The 13,815-nt window shown below is 41.5% G+C and overlaps 1 protein-coding gene across 3 annotated transcripts in view; it reads right to left on the bottom strand.

The window, feature by feature from the left end:
* The window catches only part of ACO1 (aconitase 1), a 39,652-nt gene extending 26,341 nt beyond the window's left edge, over positions 1 to 13,311 (bottom strand). Inside the window, exons 1-3 of one of the 3 annotated variants that reach the window (XM_052776237.1) lie at positions 13,009 to 13,311; positions 2,111 to 2,231; positions 414 to 582 (exon numbers count right to left, since the gene is read on the bottom strand). In XM_052776237.1, coding sequence (XP_052632197.1) covers positions 414 to 582; positions 2,111 to 2,207 — 266 coding nt within the window. In that variant the 5' untranslated portion in view covers positions 2,208 to 2,231; positions 13,009 to 13,311. Of the gene's footprint in view, positions 1 to 413; positions 583 to 2,110; positions 2,232 to 10,260; positions 10,280 to 12,808; positions 12,909 to 13,008 lie in introns of those variants that run through there. The other 2 variants (XM_052776238.1, XM_052776240.1) reach the window with 2 other exon arrangements.
* Positions 13,312 to 13,815: the final 504 nt, after the last annotated feature.

The raw sequence follows: 13,815 nt of genomic DNA, 5'->3' as shown, positions 1-13,815 counted from the left end.
GCTACTAAGACAAAAAGAGCTATCTGTGATGTGCTCGTAAGGATGTGGCATCATTCAGTAACCCACTGAGAACACTGTGTTTCTGCAAGAGCAGCCCAAAGCAGTGAGAGATCCCTCATCCTGAATTCACTCATTTGGATGCAATTTATCTATTCCATTTTTTTCCCCTCTGTTTTGAAGACTTTCATAAAGATATTTATTTCTCGATCCCAGACACACTTCATTTAATGCTTTTATCATGAGTGTTTGCCTCTCCAAGTGTTGTCTGTAGCATGACATCCAGGAAAGCTGAAAAATGTCTTTCCAAACATTTCACTGCTCTTCTTTCCCTCAGCTCACCCCTCCACACCAAGCTGAGCATTGCTGCACTTTCAAGAGCCCCTCTTCCTAGCTTTGGAGAGCATCAGACTCACGTGAAGTCTTGCAGAATAACTCTTGCAGGCTTAAACGGCACTTCAATATTCTTGTGTTGCACCACTTTCCAGTTGAGAATATTCTCAATATCTCCCTTCTTCACTAGGAACTCATCACAGTTACGGATTGCTGCTTCCAAGAGGACTCGAATAGAAAACGGCAGGCGTGCTGCATGGGTAAGAGGCAAGAAGCAAACTCAGTTTTTACCTTAGGGCATTATGTCAGCAAGTGCAGTTCCACACCTGGGGCAGATGGGTCTTCAAGCGCTGTCCCCTTATTCTCACGTGGCTTTATGCCAAATTATCAGACACCCTCTTCCAGCCTTCAGCTTTGTAAGTAGGTCAGTGCTAAGTGACCTGTCCCACTCAATTCTTTGAGCAGATTTACTATCTCAGTCCCTGTGAGACAGCAGACACCTTTGCTGAAATGACTCCTTTCCACAGCTCTTCCATCCTCCACAGCAATATTACTCTGAAAACATGCTGTGCTCTCCTTGTTTCTCTGCAGTTTCCTCTCACTCTTGCCACTGAACACAGTCATATAAATGCACTAGAAAAACATAATTTTCTACCTGACATGTTGGAAAGCATAGCTTTAGTGGTCTAGGCAGTCTCTTCTCCAGAGCTGGAAAATGAAACTGAATGGCAGTAAGACTGTGCATCTGCTAATCTTCTTTTACTTCAAGATAGAAATACTTATAGAAGACAACACAAAATATTATTAGAGCAGTCCTGACAGCTTTACTACAAGCAATGGGTGTGAAGAAAAAAAATGAAAGTTTCTCTGTCCTTCCTCCCCTGGTCCACTGTAATAATAGCTGTTTGATTTCCTCTCAGAGTATTTACATTCAAAAATGTCTTAAGAAGTTTGTCTCAACTTTCTACACAGGACCCCCAAGACACAAAAGTCACTCAATCACAGTGAGACCTCATTACTGCTATCATAAAAAAACCCCAACTATTATTCAGGACACAGTCATTCCAAATCATTTGGGGTTTTTTTGTTGGGTTTTTGTTGTTGGTGGTTTGGGTTTTTTTTTTAAATCTTCTCCCCCTCACCCCTCCTTCTTCTGTTGCTAAGTTATTCCATTTTTCTGCTGGATAGTGAGAATTGTGTCCTTTTTTCTTTAAAGAATCTGGAGTTTATCACTCCTGGAATCCTGGAATGGATCAAATGGTAATACCATACATGTATTTGTCTATTTCTTAAGACTCACCTTTGCTTTTCCCACACAAAGTCTGACATTAACTGATTTCTCATTTACACACTACCTGAGCCTGCATTGGTATATGCACTGCTGACATTCAGAGAAAATGTTCCCCCTCTTGCTTCTTTAATTCTCCTTAATCACCTGTTTCCATTTTGAAAGAGGAGAAATACCCAATATAGACAGCCTTAAGCTACAGATACTTGCTTTCTAAGTCAGTGGCATGGATTGTAAGATTTTTACCAGTACCACATGGAAGATGTCTAAGTACATGTGTGCACAGCATGTAGAGAAAATAATACTGTGATCTTGACAGTATTTCTGTAGTTCTAAATTTCCAGAATTAAATTTTGCTAAATTTTGTTTTCAAGAACCATCTTTTGAATTCATAGTTCTCTCCAAATACCAAATATCATCCAATGTTGCAATGTCTCTTCAGGTTCTGTTCATCAATGTTAACGAAATGTTTTCCTTATGTTGTCAACATACCGTATCTCACATCATCTAATTTGCTCAGATTAAAGAACTTCTTCAGAGGCTGTTTAGGGTCCAATGGCTCCACAATCCATACAAAAGGGTTGCTCATGGTTATTCAAGACCCTTAGTGTCCCTAAAACACAAAAGAAAAATCGAAGCCATTTTCACAACATTTGTCCCGCATACAAAGTACGTGTCCCACAGTCCCACAATGTACCTGTCCCACATACAAGGCCTGTACCAGACAAAAAGGTACTGCACAGTCTGTGTTAGTCATGCCTCTTCCCCCACAAATCTACTTGTAACACGTCCTCAGAGATAAAAGGTCTACAGGAAGATAAGAGCATTGTGAAAAATATGGATACACCACATGGTTTACAAAGGAAGTTCAATGTCTACACTATTCTCTTCTTTACGCTGCTTCTAGACAGGCCTTTGTGCCTCTGTGATCCACGAACCACCACAACAATGTGATCCTACTTCTTAAGTGGCATTGGTCTAAAGCTAAGCAAACAGCCATTTGTATTCAAAATTAAAAATTCAACTAAAACAGAAAACAGAATAGTTTTACTTGAGCCAGGAAGTGTTACAGACTAAGATTACAAACCCTGACTATCAGAGACACAAGGAACCCTCCTGATTTCAGAAAGATTCATTAGGGTCACTACCAAAAAAAAAAATACTAAAGTGGACTCTACTGTAACCATCATTTTAGTTTGAGATCTTTTCTTTTTTTTATGGCTATCCCAATGGTGTACTACATAGAGCATTCCACTGGGAGCTAGGATTTTTAGGGTTCACTTACACAAGTTAAAGTACCCTGAGATATTCCCAATATCAAGGCCAACTAGCATAGGGGGACATAAATTCACTCCAGAAACATCTCTCAATCTCCAGAAAAGGTTAACTGCATGCAAACTGCCTAATGGAACAGTTCCTAGGACCTAAATTCTGCCCAGGGCTCTTTTGGGAGCAATGGCTTAGGCCAACACATGCCAGGGAGCAAGCTAACAATTTAACGGTAAGGACAATTCTCTTACAATGCCTGGCAACATTCTCAGTCACGATCAAAATTTTTTTCGAATAGAGCTAATCACAGCCCTAATTTCCAGATCTGTTGTTGTTTTCCCACAGCACTGTTCCTGTCTTCATTCAAGTAACATTATCTTTCCTTGCCCCAGTTTTTCAAAGAAACAAAAAAACCCCAAAGTATGAGATGCACATCCTTTGACAGGCCTTGGAGACCATTTGGTGCAAAGGGATGCACAAAGTCCAGTATTTCTTAAAAACAGTTAATGCAAGGCCAAAAAGTGAAATAATTTATCTCACCTGTCAGTCTCATTGACTGTTCAGGGAATACTAGTATGTGGAATACATAAGGGGGATTTTGAAGTATTCCAGCACAAATCATATTTCACATATTTTGAAGACAACAGCAAAGTTAGAGGTTAGATTGAGATGGAGAGATAGCAGAAATAGTGACAAAGGAAAGTCCACATGTAAAGCAGCAAGATAGCGTAAAAGTAAGAAAAATTTCCAGAATTCTGTCAAACAGAACAATGGAAGTTTCTAGATAAAAAGTTGAATGCCCAGGGAAGGCAGAAAAGTAGGCAAACGAACAGACTGCAAACACCACTCCTCCAAACATTCGCACCTTTTGCATTCCCATGTACAAATTATTTTCTGAGATTACTCTTCCCAGCTTTGCAGATACCCATTCTGCACATAAGCCCATCAAGTTTTAGGTGTCATCTTCTTTAAACAGAATGAACTACTCAACTATTCCCCTTCTAAGAAAACTCTGTGCTTCTATGATTGAGCATGACCAAAATAAACTGTTTCCTGCCTCTCCTTGCCAGCTATGCTCCTGATTTGAGGATATGCTCCTTTTTATTTTCTGCCTTCCAAGCTGAGAACTTTATTTTATGCATATCCACTTCTCATGGGAAAGTCTAAGTGTAGCTGAAGATAGAAAACGCTGGGATATCCCCTGACAGATCAAGCAGGTCATTACTTTGATATGACCATAAGAAGTGCACTGTACTCAGTTCACATATACTCATCTAAGTATAAATTGCAGCTGTAACATTTCCCATCCAAGTCAGTGTCTTGGCAAACCACAGTAGCAATTCAAGATGCTATGACACATTATCTACTTGTTACCATTTCTTTGCCAGACATCACCCTCTTCCCTGAACACAGCTTTTTTAGTTCACATTATGAGATACTTCAGTACAAACCTGCTTTCATCAATGAGTTACACAAATATGCCAAACTGTGGGGTGACCAAGTTCTAAACACGTGTTCTTTTCACCTGCCTGGTCACATTGATATGAACAACTCTGTTACAACCTTGTAAGCCATTTAGAAATCCCTGCAAAGAGGTAAAGTATCTAGAAAAAATACCAACTCACAGCATTGCTGTAGCAAATTTCAGAGGTGGAGAAGCAACCAAGTTGGTGAGGGGCCTGGAGCACAAGTCTTATGAGGAGCGGCTGAGGGATCTGGGGTTGTTCAGTCTAGAAAAGAGGAGGCTGAGGGGAGACCTTATCGCTCTCTACAACTACCTGAAGGAGGGTTGTAGTGAGGTGGGTGCTGGTCTCTTCTGTCAGGTGGCTGGAGATAGGACAAGAGGAAATGGCCTCAAGTTGAGGCAAGGGAGATTTAGGTTAGATATTAGGAAAAATTATTTTACTGAGAGGGTTGTCAAACATTGGAATGGGCTGCCCAGGGAAGTGGTTGAGTCACCATCCCTGGAGGTATTCAAAAAGCGAGTGGACAGGGTACTCCAGGGCATGGTTTAGGGGGCATGGTTAATGGTTGGACTCGATGATCTTGAAGGTCTTTTCCAACCAAAATGATTCTATGATTCTATGATTCTAAGCCTCAGTCATTCTAACTACTACTTACAGACAGTAAATTATAAACCAAGTGGCCACAGCACAGAACTCAAGCTAGTGATCTGCCAAAAAGATGCAAGGGAGCAATACTCTGCAGATTGAGTACACCAAAATTTTTTAAGTAATCACTGCAATAGATACAGATTAACTTGTGATTGCAGCACAGAATATTTATTCACGTTTTGCAGGCACTGAAATGTAAACATGCAAACAGGCTAGCACGCAGGGGAGATGACATCTGTCTGCCTGGGATTGGCGCAGTGCATAGGGTCACATGCATTGACCATGGCCAGTGCCACATTACCACGTAATATCTGATCACACATACCAAAGAAAGCACTTGATCTTCTGCCTAACAACCTCAAAATTGTTTGCGTGGAGGTCATATCTGAAATGGGATTCCATATAGCGGCCCTCAGGAAGACAGAGGTACAGATTAAGAGGTTCCTAATGGTAACGGCCACCCACACAAATGGTGCTCATCCTGGCCTTGGAAAACAGCAGCAACTCTAGCCCAAGCTATTCCTGCTCTCCAGTTACCCAGACACATGTTCTTTAGTGTTTGTGCAATCCTGGACATAGCCCTATGACTCCAGGGCTTTCAGCTGACTGAAATCTATGAAAATGGTTCAACTGGGGAGTTTTAAAAAAAAAAAAAAAAAAAAAGGAGCAGAATCTTATTACTGGAACCTTCTCAAAGGGTTGCATGACTTGTATAAAGTGTACCAGACAAACAATAGCTTTATTTTAGCCCTTCCAGTGTCTACTAATACAATTTTGATAATTTGGCTCATACTAACGCTGATCATTTTTAAACCTACACTCCCTAACTATCACTATTGTTTTCCACTCACCTTGTTACATCGATGCAGTTGCTTAGCACTGTGCCACCTAGCTCCATCTCTTATCAGAGTATGCCTCGAATTCACCCACAGACTGCACATCAGCTCATCACAGAAAGTCTCTCTCTCCCAGCTCCACTTCTCTCTCCTTCACAGAAGCAAAAGTGCAGAAGGATTCTAACCATGAATACCAGGAGGGGCAAATTTATTTGGACAAGGACATAACTTTCCAAATATAAAAATAAGGAAGCTGGTTTTTGTGCGTGCAACATTGGCCCTTCAGGATAGAGAATGAACCCTTGGCTGTAAGAGCTGTTCCATGCTGTCTGTACCCCTAGATAAGAAACAGAGGGGTTCAAATTTCTCTGGCAACACAAGTTTTACATTGTGATACTGTAACAAAGCATTTGCACTAGCAAAATCTGAGTACAACAACATTCCTCACTTCATCTGCATTGAGTGGGTCAGCGAATTCAGCTTTTACCATGAGAGCTCAGAGGTTTACTAGCAACAAAATATCAGTGCAAAAATGCCTACTGGCTATACTGTGTGTGGGGATCTCTATGGCAGCCTGAAGACCACACCATTTGATGATCATTACATAGGAAGTATGCACAAGCCCAAGGGGACAGAAGGAAAAAGGTGTCTGTACCCTCCACTTTCCTTGTCTTCTCTTAAAAGTTAATCAACTAAATCAAATACACTCAAAGCATATTAAAGTCTCATGCGGATATCCACAAAAAGGATTAAAGTATGTAACTTAAAGTAACTTTTTTTTTTTTAAAAAACTACATTCACAGGAGATTTTAAAATATGTTGCATGTGCTGATTTCAAATCTTAAGCTGATATAAGTAATCTATGTAAATCACTTGGGTAAGTAACTCTTGACAAGACAACGGAATAGAAGGAACAAACCAATGTAAAACTAGGAACCAGAAACTTTAATGGGCTGGTTGCCCAAGAAGCTTGGCTATACCACATGAAAACACACCCTTTAGTTGAATTTAACTAATTATAATATGAAAACCAAACCTCTAGAAGTTAGGATACCCACCTCCAGCTGAAGACCCTCACCCACTGAGCTTGTGCAGTAAAATTAAAAGACGCTGCATGTTTAAATGAAGACAAGGACACTATACACCAATCAGCTTGAAGATATGGAATTATGGGCACCAGCAAAAGGTTGATAAACAATGAGTTGTTGCTAAGTTACAACGTATAAATAACTGTTTTAGTACTGGATGTGCAGCTTTGTGGGGATACCCCCTAGCAACCCCTTCTGTGCAGAACTGGCAATAAACAGCTAATATCTCGACTGTGTGTTATTGGCTTGCACACTAGGTGAATGATCCCACAAGTTTTGGGACAACAGTACTAGTCACATCACAACACCTTCTACTGGTAAAGGACTCAGTTCAGTAACTGAGGTATTATTTAAAGCATGTTCTTGATTGACTGTGGGTCCTGGACTCTGCTTCAGACCCCTTTAAAAGCAGCAGTGTGATTTGGAACAATTTCAACAAGCTGAAATCTTACTGAAATTAATGGAATTGAGAAAGCCTCCTTACATATCCTGTAGTTTTGCACTTGCAGAAATCATCTCATGCAGACCCCAGACAGGCAAAAGGTGTGCTGCTTAGCCTCCCCCTACACCTAAGAGAATCTGAAGACACCAGAGCTGTTCTAGACATCACTTTAACATATTATTCTACTCTCTTCAGAGCTGCAAGAGCACCTGAAGGTAAAAATGAACACAGCTAATCAGGCTAAAAGCAACAATATCTTTCACACCATTAAAAAAAAATTTTTTTTTAGATATAACTGCTCTTATCTTCATTTGTTGTACCAGATCAATACCACCAACTACATTGTTCTGGGGTTTTTTAGGGATCTCAGGGGAGCCCACTCATCTCTCACTATCCAGAATAAGAGAAAACCTTAGCATACAGGAGTACTTTTCTGCTAAAATACATGCTGACAGTAAATCATTCTCCTTCTGTAGTACATGACATGAGTGTTGACAAAAGACTCTGGATTAGTAATAATCCCATTTATTATAGAAGTGCCTGAGGACAAACCAAGGACACAGATTTATTTTGTTTGACCCGCAGAAAGGAAAAAAAGAAAAAAAGCCTCTGGATGAGACAACCATCTAAGCTTCAGGCCGCAAAGTAGGAACAGAACAGGCACAGTCATTCAGGATTTTAATCTCACTCAGGGAAAGGGAACATGTCTCCATCACTACATTTTCTATACCATCTTTGGTTTCTTAGTTGTTGTCTTTCAAATTGTGCCTATGTTATTAACAAGAAAAGTTCATTTTAAGCATCCATGCATAAAACTAAACACCTAATAGATTGACTAAAACAGATTTCAAGGAGTAAAAGCTCTTTTTCCTGGAGAGTGGGTAAATTCTTGGCCACCACTGGTAAGCACTCAGTCAGCAAAAGAGCAGTTTAATTTGAACACTACCAGATGCTAGAAATGCTGGAAAAGGTTACACTCAGCCAAAGAAAAGAAGGTATTTTATCAGCCATCAAGAAAAGGGGGAAGGCACAAACTAGCCAGTACTAGCAGGAAATCTGTGAAGAAACTTCAAACTGAAAACTGGGAAAAGCAGGACTGCTATGATAAAAGCCCTTGCCTGGTAATAAGGCAGAGGACATAGGGAACATTCATGGCCTTACTTGGAAAATACAGTATTTCCCACCCATGCTGAATCTGATCTTACCACCTTTCATTGCAATTCCTCCTACTACTCCTCCAAATTATTTCCCTTAGTTTTGTCCACTCAACTGATTGACATTGTGTGTGTGGGGGGGGTGTATCTGCTGCTAAGTATGTGACAAGCACCTCTAAATAGCAAAAGCAAGTAACTAAAAAACCTAAGGGGAGCTGCACCACAGCAGCAGGCTACCGTATTGTCATTAAGACAGCATTGAGCATGCATTTTCTCATATTACTAAGAATTATATATATAGCTGAACATCGCTTCTTAAACCGAGGGCTATTGCTCCATTCCCCAACAGAAAATGAGTCTCTGCAACTTACATAGCTCTTCTCGTGGTTTCACATTCTACTCAGCAATGGGCCTTAATTAAAAACGGTGATGACTACTTCCAGTTTACTTAAGTTATAGATCACTTAGCCATGAACAAAGATCTCTTAGCAGGTCCAGCATGTAGGAATGCTCCTATTGGAACTGCAGCATGCTCTGTGTATGCCTACCTTGCCTGAAAAGCAAGGAAGGAAAATATCCATGTTTAGCATTTTTGATATGGAAAGACAACTTCTCCAATATTAGTCAGGTGTCTGCAGTAGTAAAACTTTGGTAAGTAAATCCATCCATAATTCAAGTAAGTTCAGAAAAAAAACTAACACAGATATATGTGTGGTAGAAAAAAATTTTAGTTTAAATATCCAACTTGCCTAAGAAAAATGTTTTTATTACCCTGGGAAGAAAAAAAAAACCCCCAAAACAACAACAAAAAAACCACATGCACAAAATAAACCTGGCAAAAAAGCAAAAAAAACCCTACAAATGCCCCTAGAACAAGCAGAGACTTGTTTTATGATGTATCTAGCTATAATTACTTTTGGATGCCCACAGAACAGATGAGTGCAACTACTGTTGCAATAAACACAAGTTTCTTGTTTTGATTAAGAGAAGATATTACTATTTAACACTTACTCTACCTGTGACAGATAAGGCCACTATATAAGAAATATACAGTGCTGCATTGCTGTAAGCAGTGACAAGATTTCAGTGCTAACAGTTAGATTTGAGAAAGAATCTTTGTGTTTCTCCATTACACGCAGAAGTCCATTGTTACATATAGATCCTTAAAGAGAAGTCCACTAACAATCTGATGACTGAGTAACTATTCCGCTGGTATTAAGTACATCAGTATCGCACACTGGAAGAAAATATAGTTATATGTAAAGGAGGTTTTTTTAAACACTCTCTAAGCAAAGTTTCAGGGAGCCCCTTTGAACTTTAACACTCAAGAGGAACTCTGTAACACAAACGGGACTCTGAATTGCAGACTTTACTGCTTTCTCCTGATGCCTAAAACTTTGACTGCAATTCTAAAATATTTATTTATTCAGAGCCATGAAGTGCTACACTTCCAGTGGACTGGACAGGTGAGTAAGTGCATATTCCTATAACCTGTACATTTCACAGGCGTTCTGACCATTTCACTTTGTTAGCAGCGCTGTATTGCACATATAGGAACTGAAGATTTAGTTCTGAGATCAGGTTTGCGAAATCAAACCTTTAGGTCTTAAAGTAACTCCAGCTCCAAGTGAGATACATGCCAAGTTCCAAGATGTGGATATTAAACTCCCTCAAGTCATCCCTCCAGAGAGCCAAATGCTACCCGCCCCCCCTCACTTCACCACAGTTAGTTCACTTACTGCTTAAGGGACAGTCAAAACACTTCTCATGTATACATCTCACCAGCTTTTGGTGACCCAGGCAAGCACACATATCTAGTATCCTCAGATAGCCTCTGGAACACAATCTAGCCTTACAGTTAACAAAATCCAGATCCTAATTAAGCAGGCATAAGTGTTAAGGGAATGCTGTGTCAGCAGACACACCACTGAGCGTCCTAGTTAAAAAGTAGAGACTAATTTTCTTTTTGCTGCAGGAAAATGAGTAGTATTATGCCTGAGAATACAGTGAAGCTTATTTGGAGGCTACAGAATGCTGAAAAATGAAGCCTTGAATTTTTTTTTTTCCCTTGAAAGAGCAACTCTTAACTTTAACCTACTTCCTACCTCTGTACAAACTTGCTGCTCATTTTCCCTATGTTAGCAGTCTTAGACTGTTCATTAACACATATGCAGCATGGACCAGTTTTAACAAAGAACTAGCTTTCAGTGTTAGTAAAAAAAAATAAATTAAAAAAAATCCTGTGTAACACACAGAAACATGTTCCCACGGATAACATGGAAGCACTGCGAGAAGTCTGCAATACAGAGAGTGCTCTAAGTGTGTACAAAGGTTTGGTCTGAAATTTGGTTTCAATTTCAGTAGGCAGCAGTAAAAGACATCTCACTATTGGTCTGTTTGTTTCAAAAGGCTCATGTGAAGGGGGGAAGGAATGCCGCAGAGGTACATGGGAAGGGGAAACAAAATGGGAGTATTGCGAATGAGCCCTCTACTAATGCCATTACCATTGTACCAGCTCTGCAAACTGCTGTCTCTGCACCCCTAAAACTCCTTTTGTGCAACTTGCCACCCGAACTGTTTCAGAGCTATCAAAGATATGTAGGTGGAAGGAGTCCTTTCAGGATGAAGAAATGATGAGAGGATTACTACTGTTGTGAAATACATCTGGCATCATGGGCAAAAATTCCTAACTTTTCATGCCATTTCAAGACAAATCCTGAATTTGTGCTCTGGAAATAATTAGGACAATTTTCTCACAACAAAACTTGCTGCCCACAATCTCAGTAGCTATTCAATTGCTCATGTAGATGAATGCAGCTTTTGAACACCCATGGCTTCAGTCTGTAAGCAGAAGAAGTGCCTATCTGATAAGATTTTACCAATTTCAACTAGCTGTTACCAGAGTTTACTAGTCAAGCTCCCTGGGGAAGCAAATTAAGTTTCCACAAAACATTTTTAATTCAACTGGCTTTTTCAGAACAGTTTTCCACAAAAAGGTGGGGGGTGGATGGGACACAACACAACAACAAAAAAACCCCACAAAACTAAACACCCTCTTTCACAAGCTTCTGGAGTCCTGACCCTAGAATTGTGGGATGTCCCAATTCCTGCAAGGAAGTGCCAAATACCTAGAGGAAATCTTCTGAACTAACCACTCCCTAAGGCAGCACTGAAGGCAAGAACTCTGAAAAATTCTTACCTCCTATTCATACAAACAGAGCAGACTGGAAATTAAGACTCCTCTCTACCTTCTCTCTGTTTCAAAAGAAGGAAAGGGACCACTCTTCAATTCATATCCTTCCAGTGATCTTAAGTGGATCTTTACTTCAGGGAGGGAGAAAATTTCCAACTATTATGTGGTGAAATTCTATGGTGAGTCTATGCTGGAAAACACTAGCAAAAGAGATTTGCTGCTATTTTTACTGTTTAAATATTAATAATATTTCTTCTGTGGTTTTCTGCAATTATTGTTTCAGCTCTTCCACCGTTACTACAAAAACTTCACTGAATAATATCAAAGTGGGAGTGTATTATCCTCTGGCTAAAGGGAACCAGAGAGAAAGAAAGGTGCCAAATTACAAATGTGATATGACAAAAGATGCAGTTTGAAAGCCCTGCAGTCTTCAGTTCAGCAGTAGTCTGCATGATATACTGTGCAAAGCACCACTAAGTGATCAGACTGCTTCGTACACCAAAAACCTCTCCAGGAATTTCCTCTATCTTACAAAGTCCAGGATGACTAAGGTATTGACAAGTTTCTGAATAACTCCTCACACACAGCACAGATCCTGGAGGGCACAAGAGTCAGCTGCACTTCCTACTCTATGCACATTAAATTCCTCTTACTTTCTTTGAAGAAGTAACAATCCCCAGAAGTTTATTAGGACATTCTGATGCAGCATAATTGCTTCTAAGTACAGCAATACTAAATAAACATTCCAGTGTTAATATTTCTCTAGGGTGGTCTTCCTTTACTTCGGTATTGCGGATTGATAACGAGCCAGTCTGAACAATAGCAACAACACTGACTGCTCAGAGATACTAATTCAATTCCAATTGTTTGGAGAGGGAATCCTCTGTTTTAGACCAAGTTTCCTGCTGGTACTAAAGAATAATGAAGCCCAGAGCTCTCTGTCTTTCCCCTGCCTCACACCTATGCTAGCTTTAGGGATGGAAACCAAATATCAAAGTACAGCCTCCAGTTAAAAAATAAGAGGGAACTGTGATGGTCTTATGAAACATGGCAATGAGCTGAAGAGGTACAGAGGGACTAAGCCAAACACATACCTAATCCAGATTCTGAAACCAGGCATATCCACAGCCACAGTCCTCAGCCAAGTTAGACTACAGGCAAATATCTGCATCTGTGCTACAACCTCTGTGACTGTTATTGTTACGGAGCACCTGCTGTCTGTGCCATGAATGCAAAACAGATGATTTTGTCACCCAAAACAAAAAAACAGAACTATTAAAAACTGTCACTTTACCTTAACATAGGCTTCACCTTCTAATGTTTCTCTTCCATCCCCTTCTGTCTTACCTACTTATGTTGCAGTTTTATTGGTTTTTTGCAACACAGCAGGGTTGCTGTGTGCTTGATAGGTACACTATGCACTACCCTCCACTATTTAGGTACTACTGAAATACCAATAGCCAAGGCTGCAGTTGTTCCAGTAGGAAAACTAATGAAAAAGCTTTGCCTAGATGAGGATAGGGCAGCACAACTTCTCTTCCATTCCCGCTCTTCTCTAGCTATATCTATTCTGCTTTCTCAGCTCTGCAAAAGCTGAGTCTTCGACCTGGCGTGAGCAGGTTCAAAGCCGGCTCTCGGGAGAGACCAAATTCCAGCCAGCCGGGGCCTGGCTAGCCGCTCCGCTCCCTGCCCCCTTGCAGCGCGGCGCGGGGGGGTGGGGAAGGGGCGGCTGCTCGGAGACGGTGTCACAAAGCCGCCCGCAGGACCGCTTTCCGAGAGCTGCCTTCCCCCCGCAGCACCGAGCCGCTCCAATGCCCCCTTCCAGCCCCCCGCCCCGGGAGCCGGGGCCGCCGGGAGGCGGCAGGATCCCCCGTCCCACCGCCGGGCCGGCCTGGCCTGGCCTGGCCTGGCCGCCGATCCCCGCCCTCCGCCCGGGCCCGCACCCGCCTCAGCTCTGCCCCGAGGGGCGCCCCTCAACCCCCCGCCTTCTCCCGCGGCCGGCAGGGCCGGGCGTCGCCGGGGAAAGGGAGCGCCGCGGCGGGGGAAGCGGCTGCAAGGCGCCCGGGAGGAGGGGGGAAGCAGGGCGGCCGCGGCCGCGCCC

Source organism: Harpia harpyja, chromosome Z (genome assembly GCF_026419915.1).
Source record: "Harpia harpyja isolate bHarHar1 chromosome Z, bHarHar1 primary haplotype, whole genome shotgun sequence".
Taxonomy (NCBI): Eukaryota; Metazoa; Chordata; class Aves; order Accipitriformes; family Accipitridae; genus Harpia; species Harpia harpyja.
Note: the sequence above shows the minus strand (reverse complement) of the source record. Positions and strands in the feature narration are given on the sequence as shown.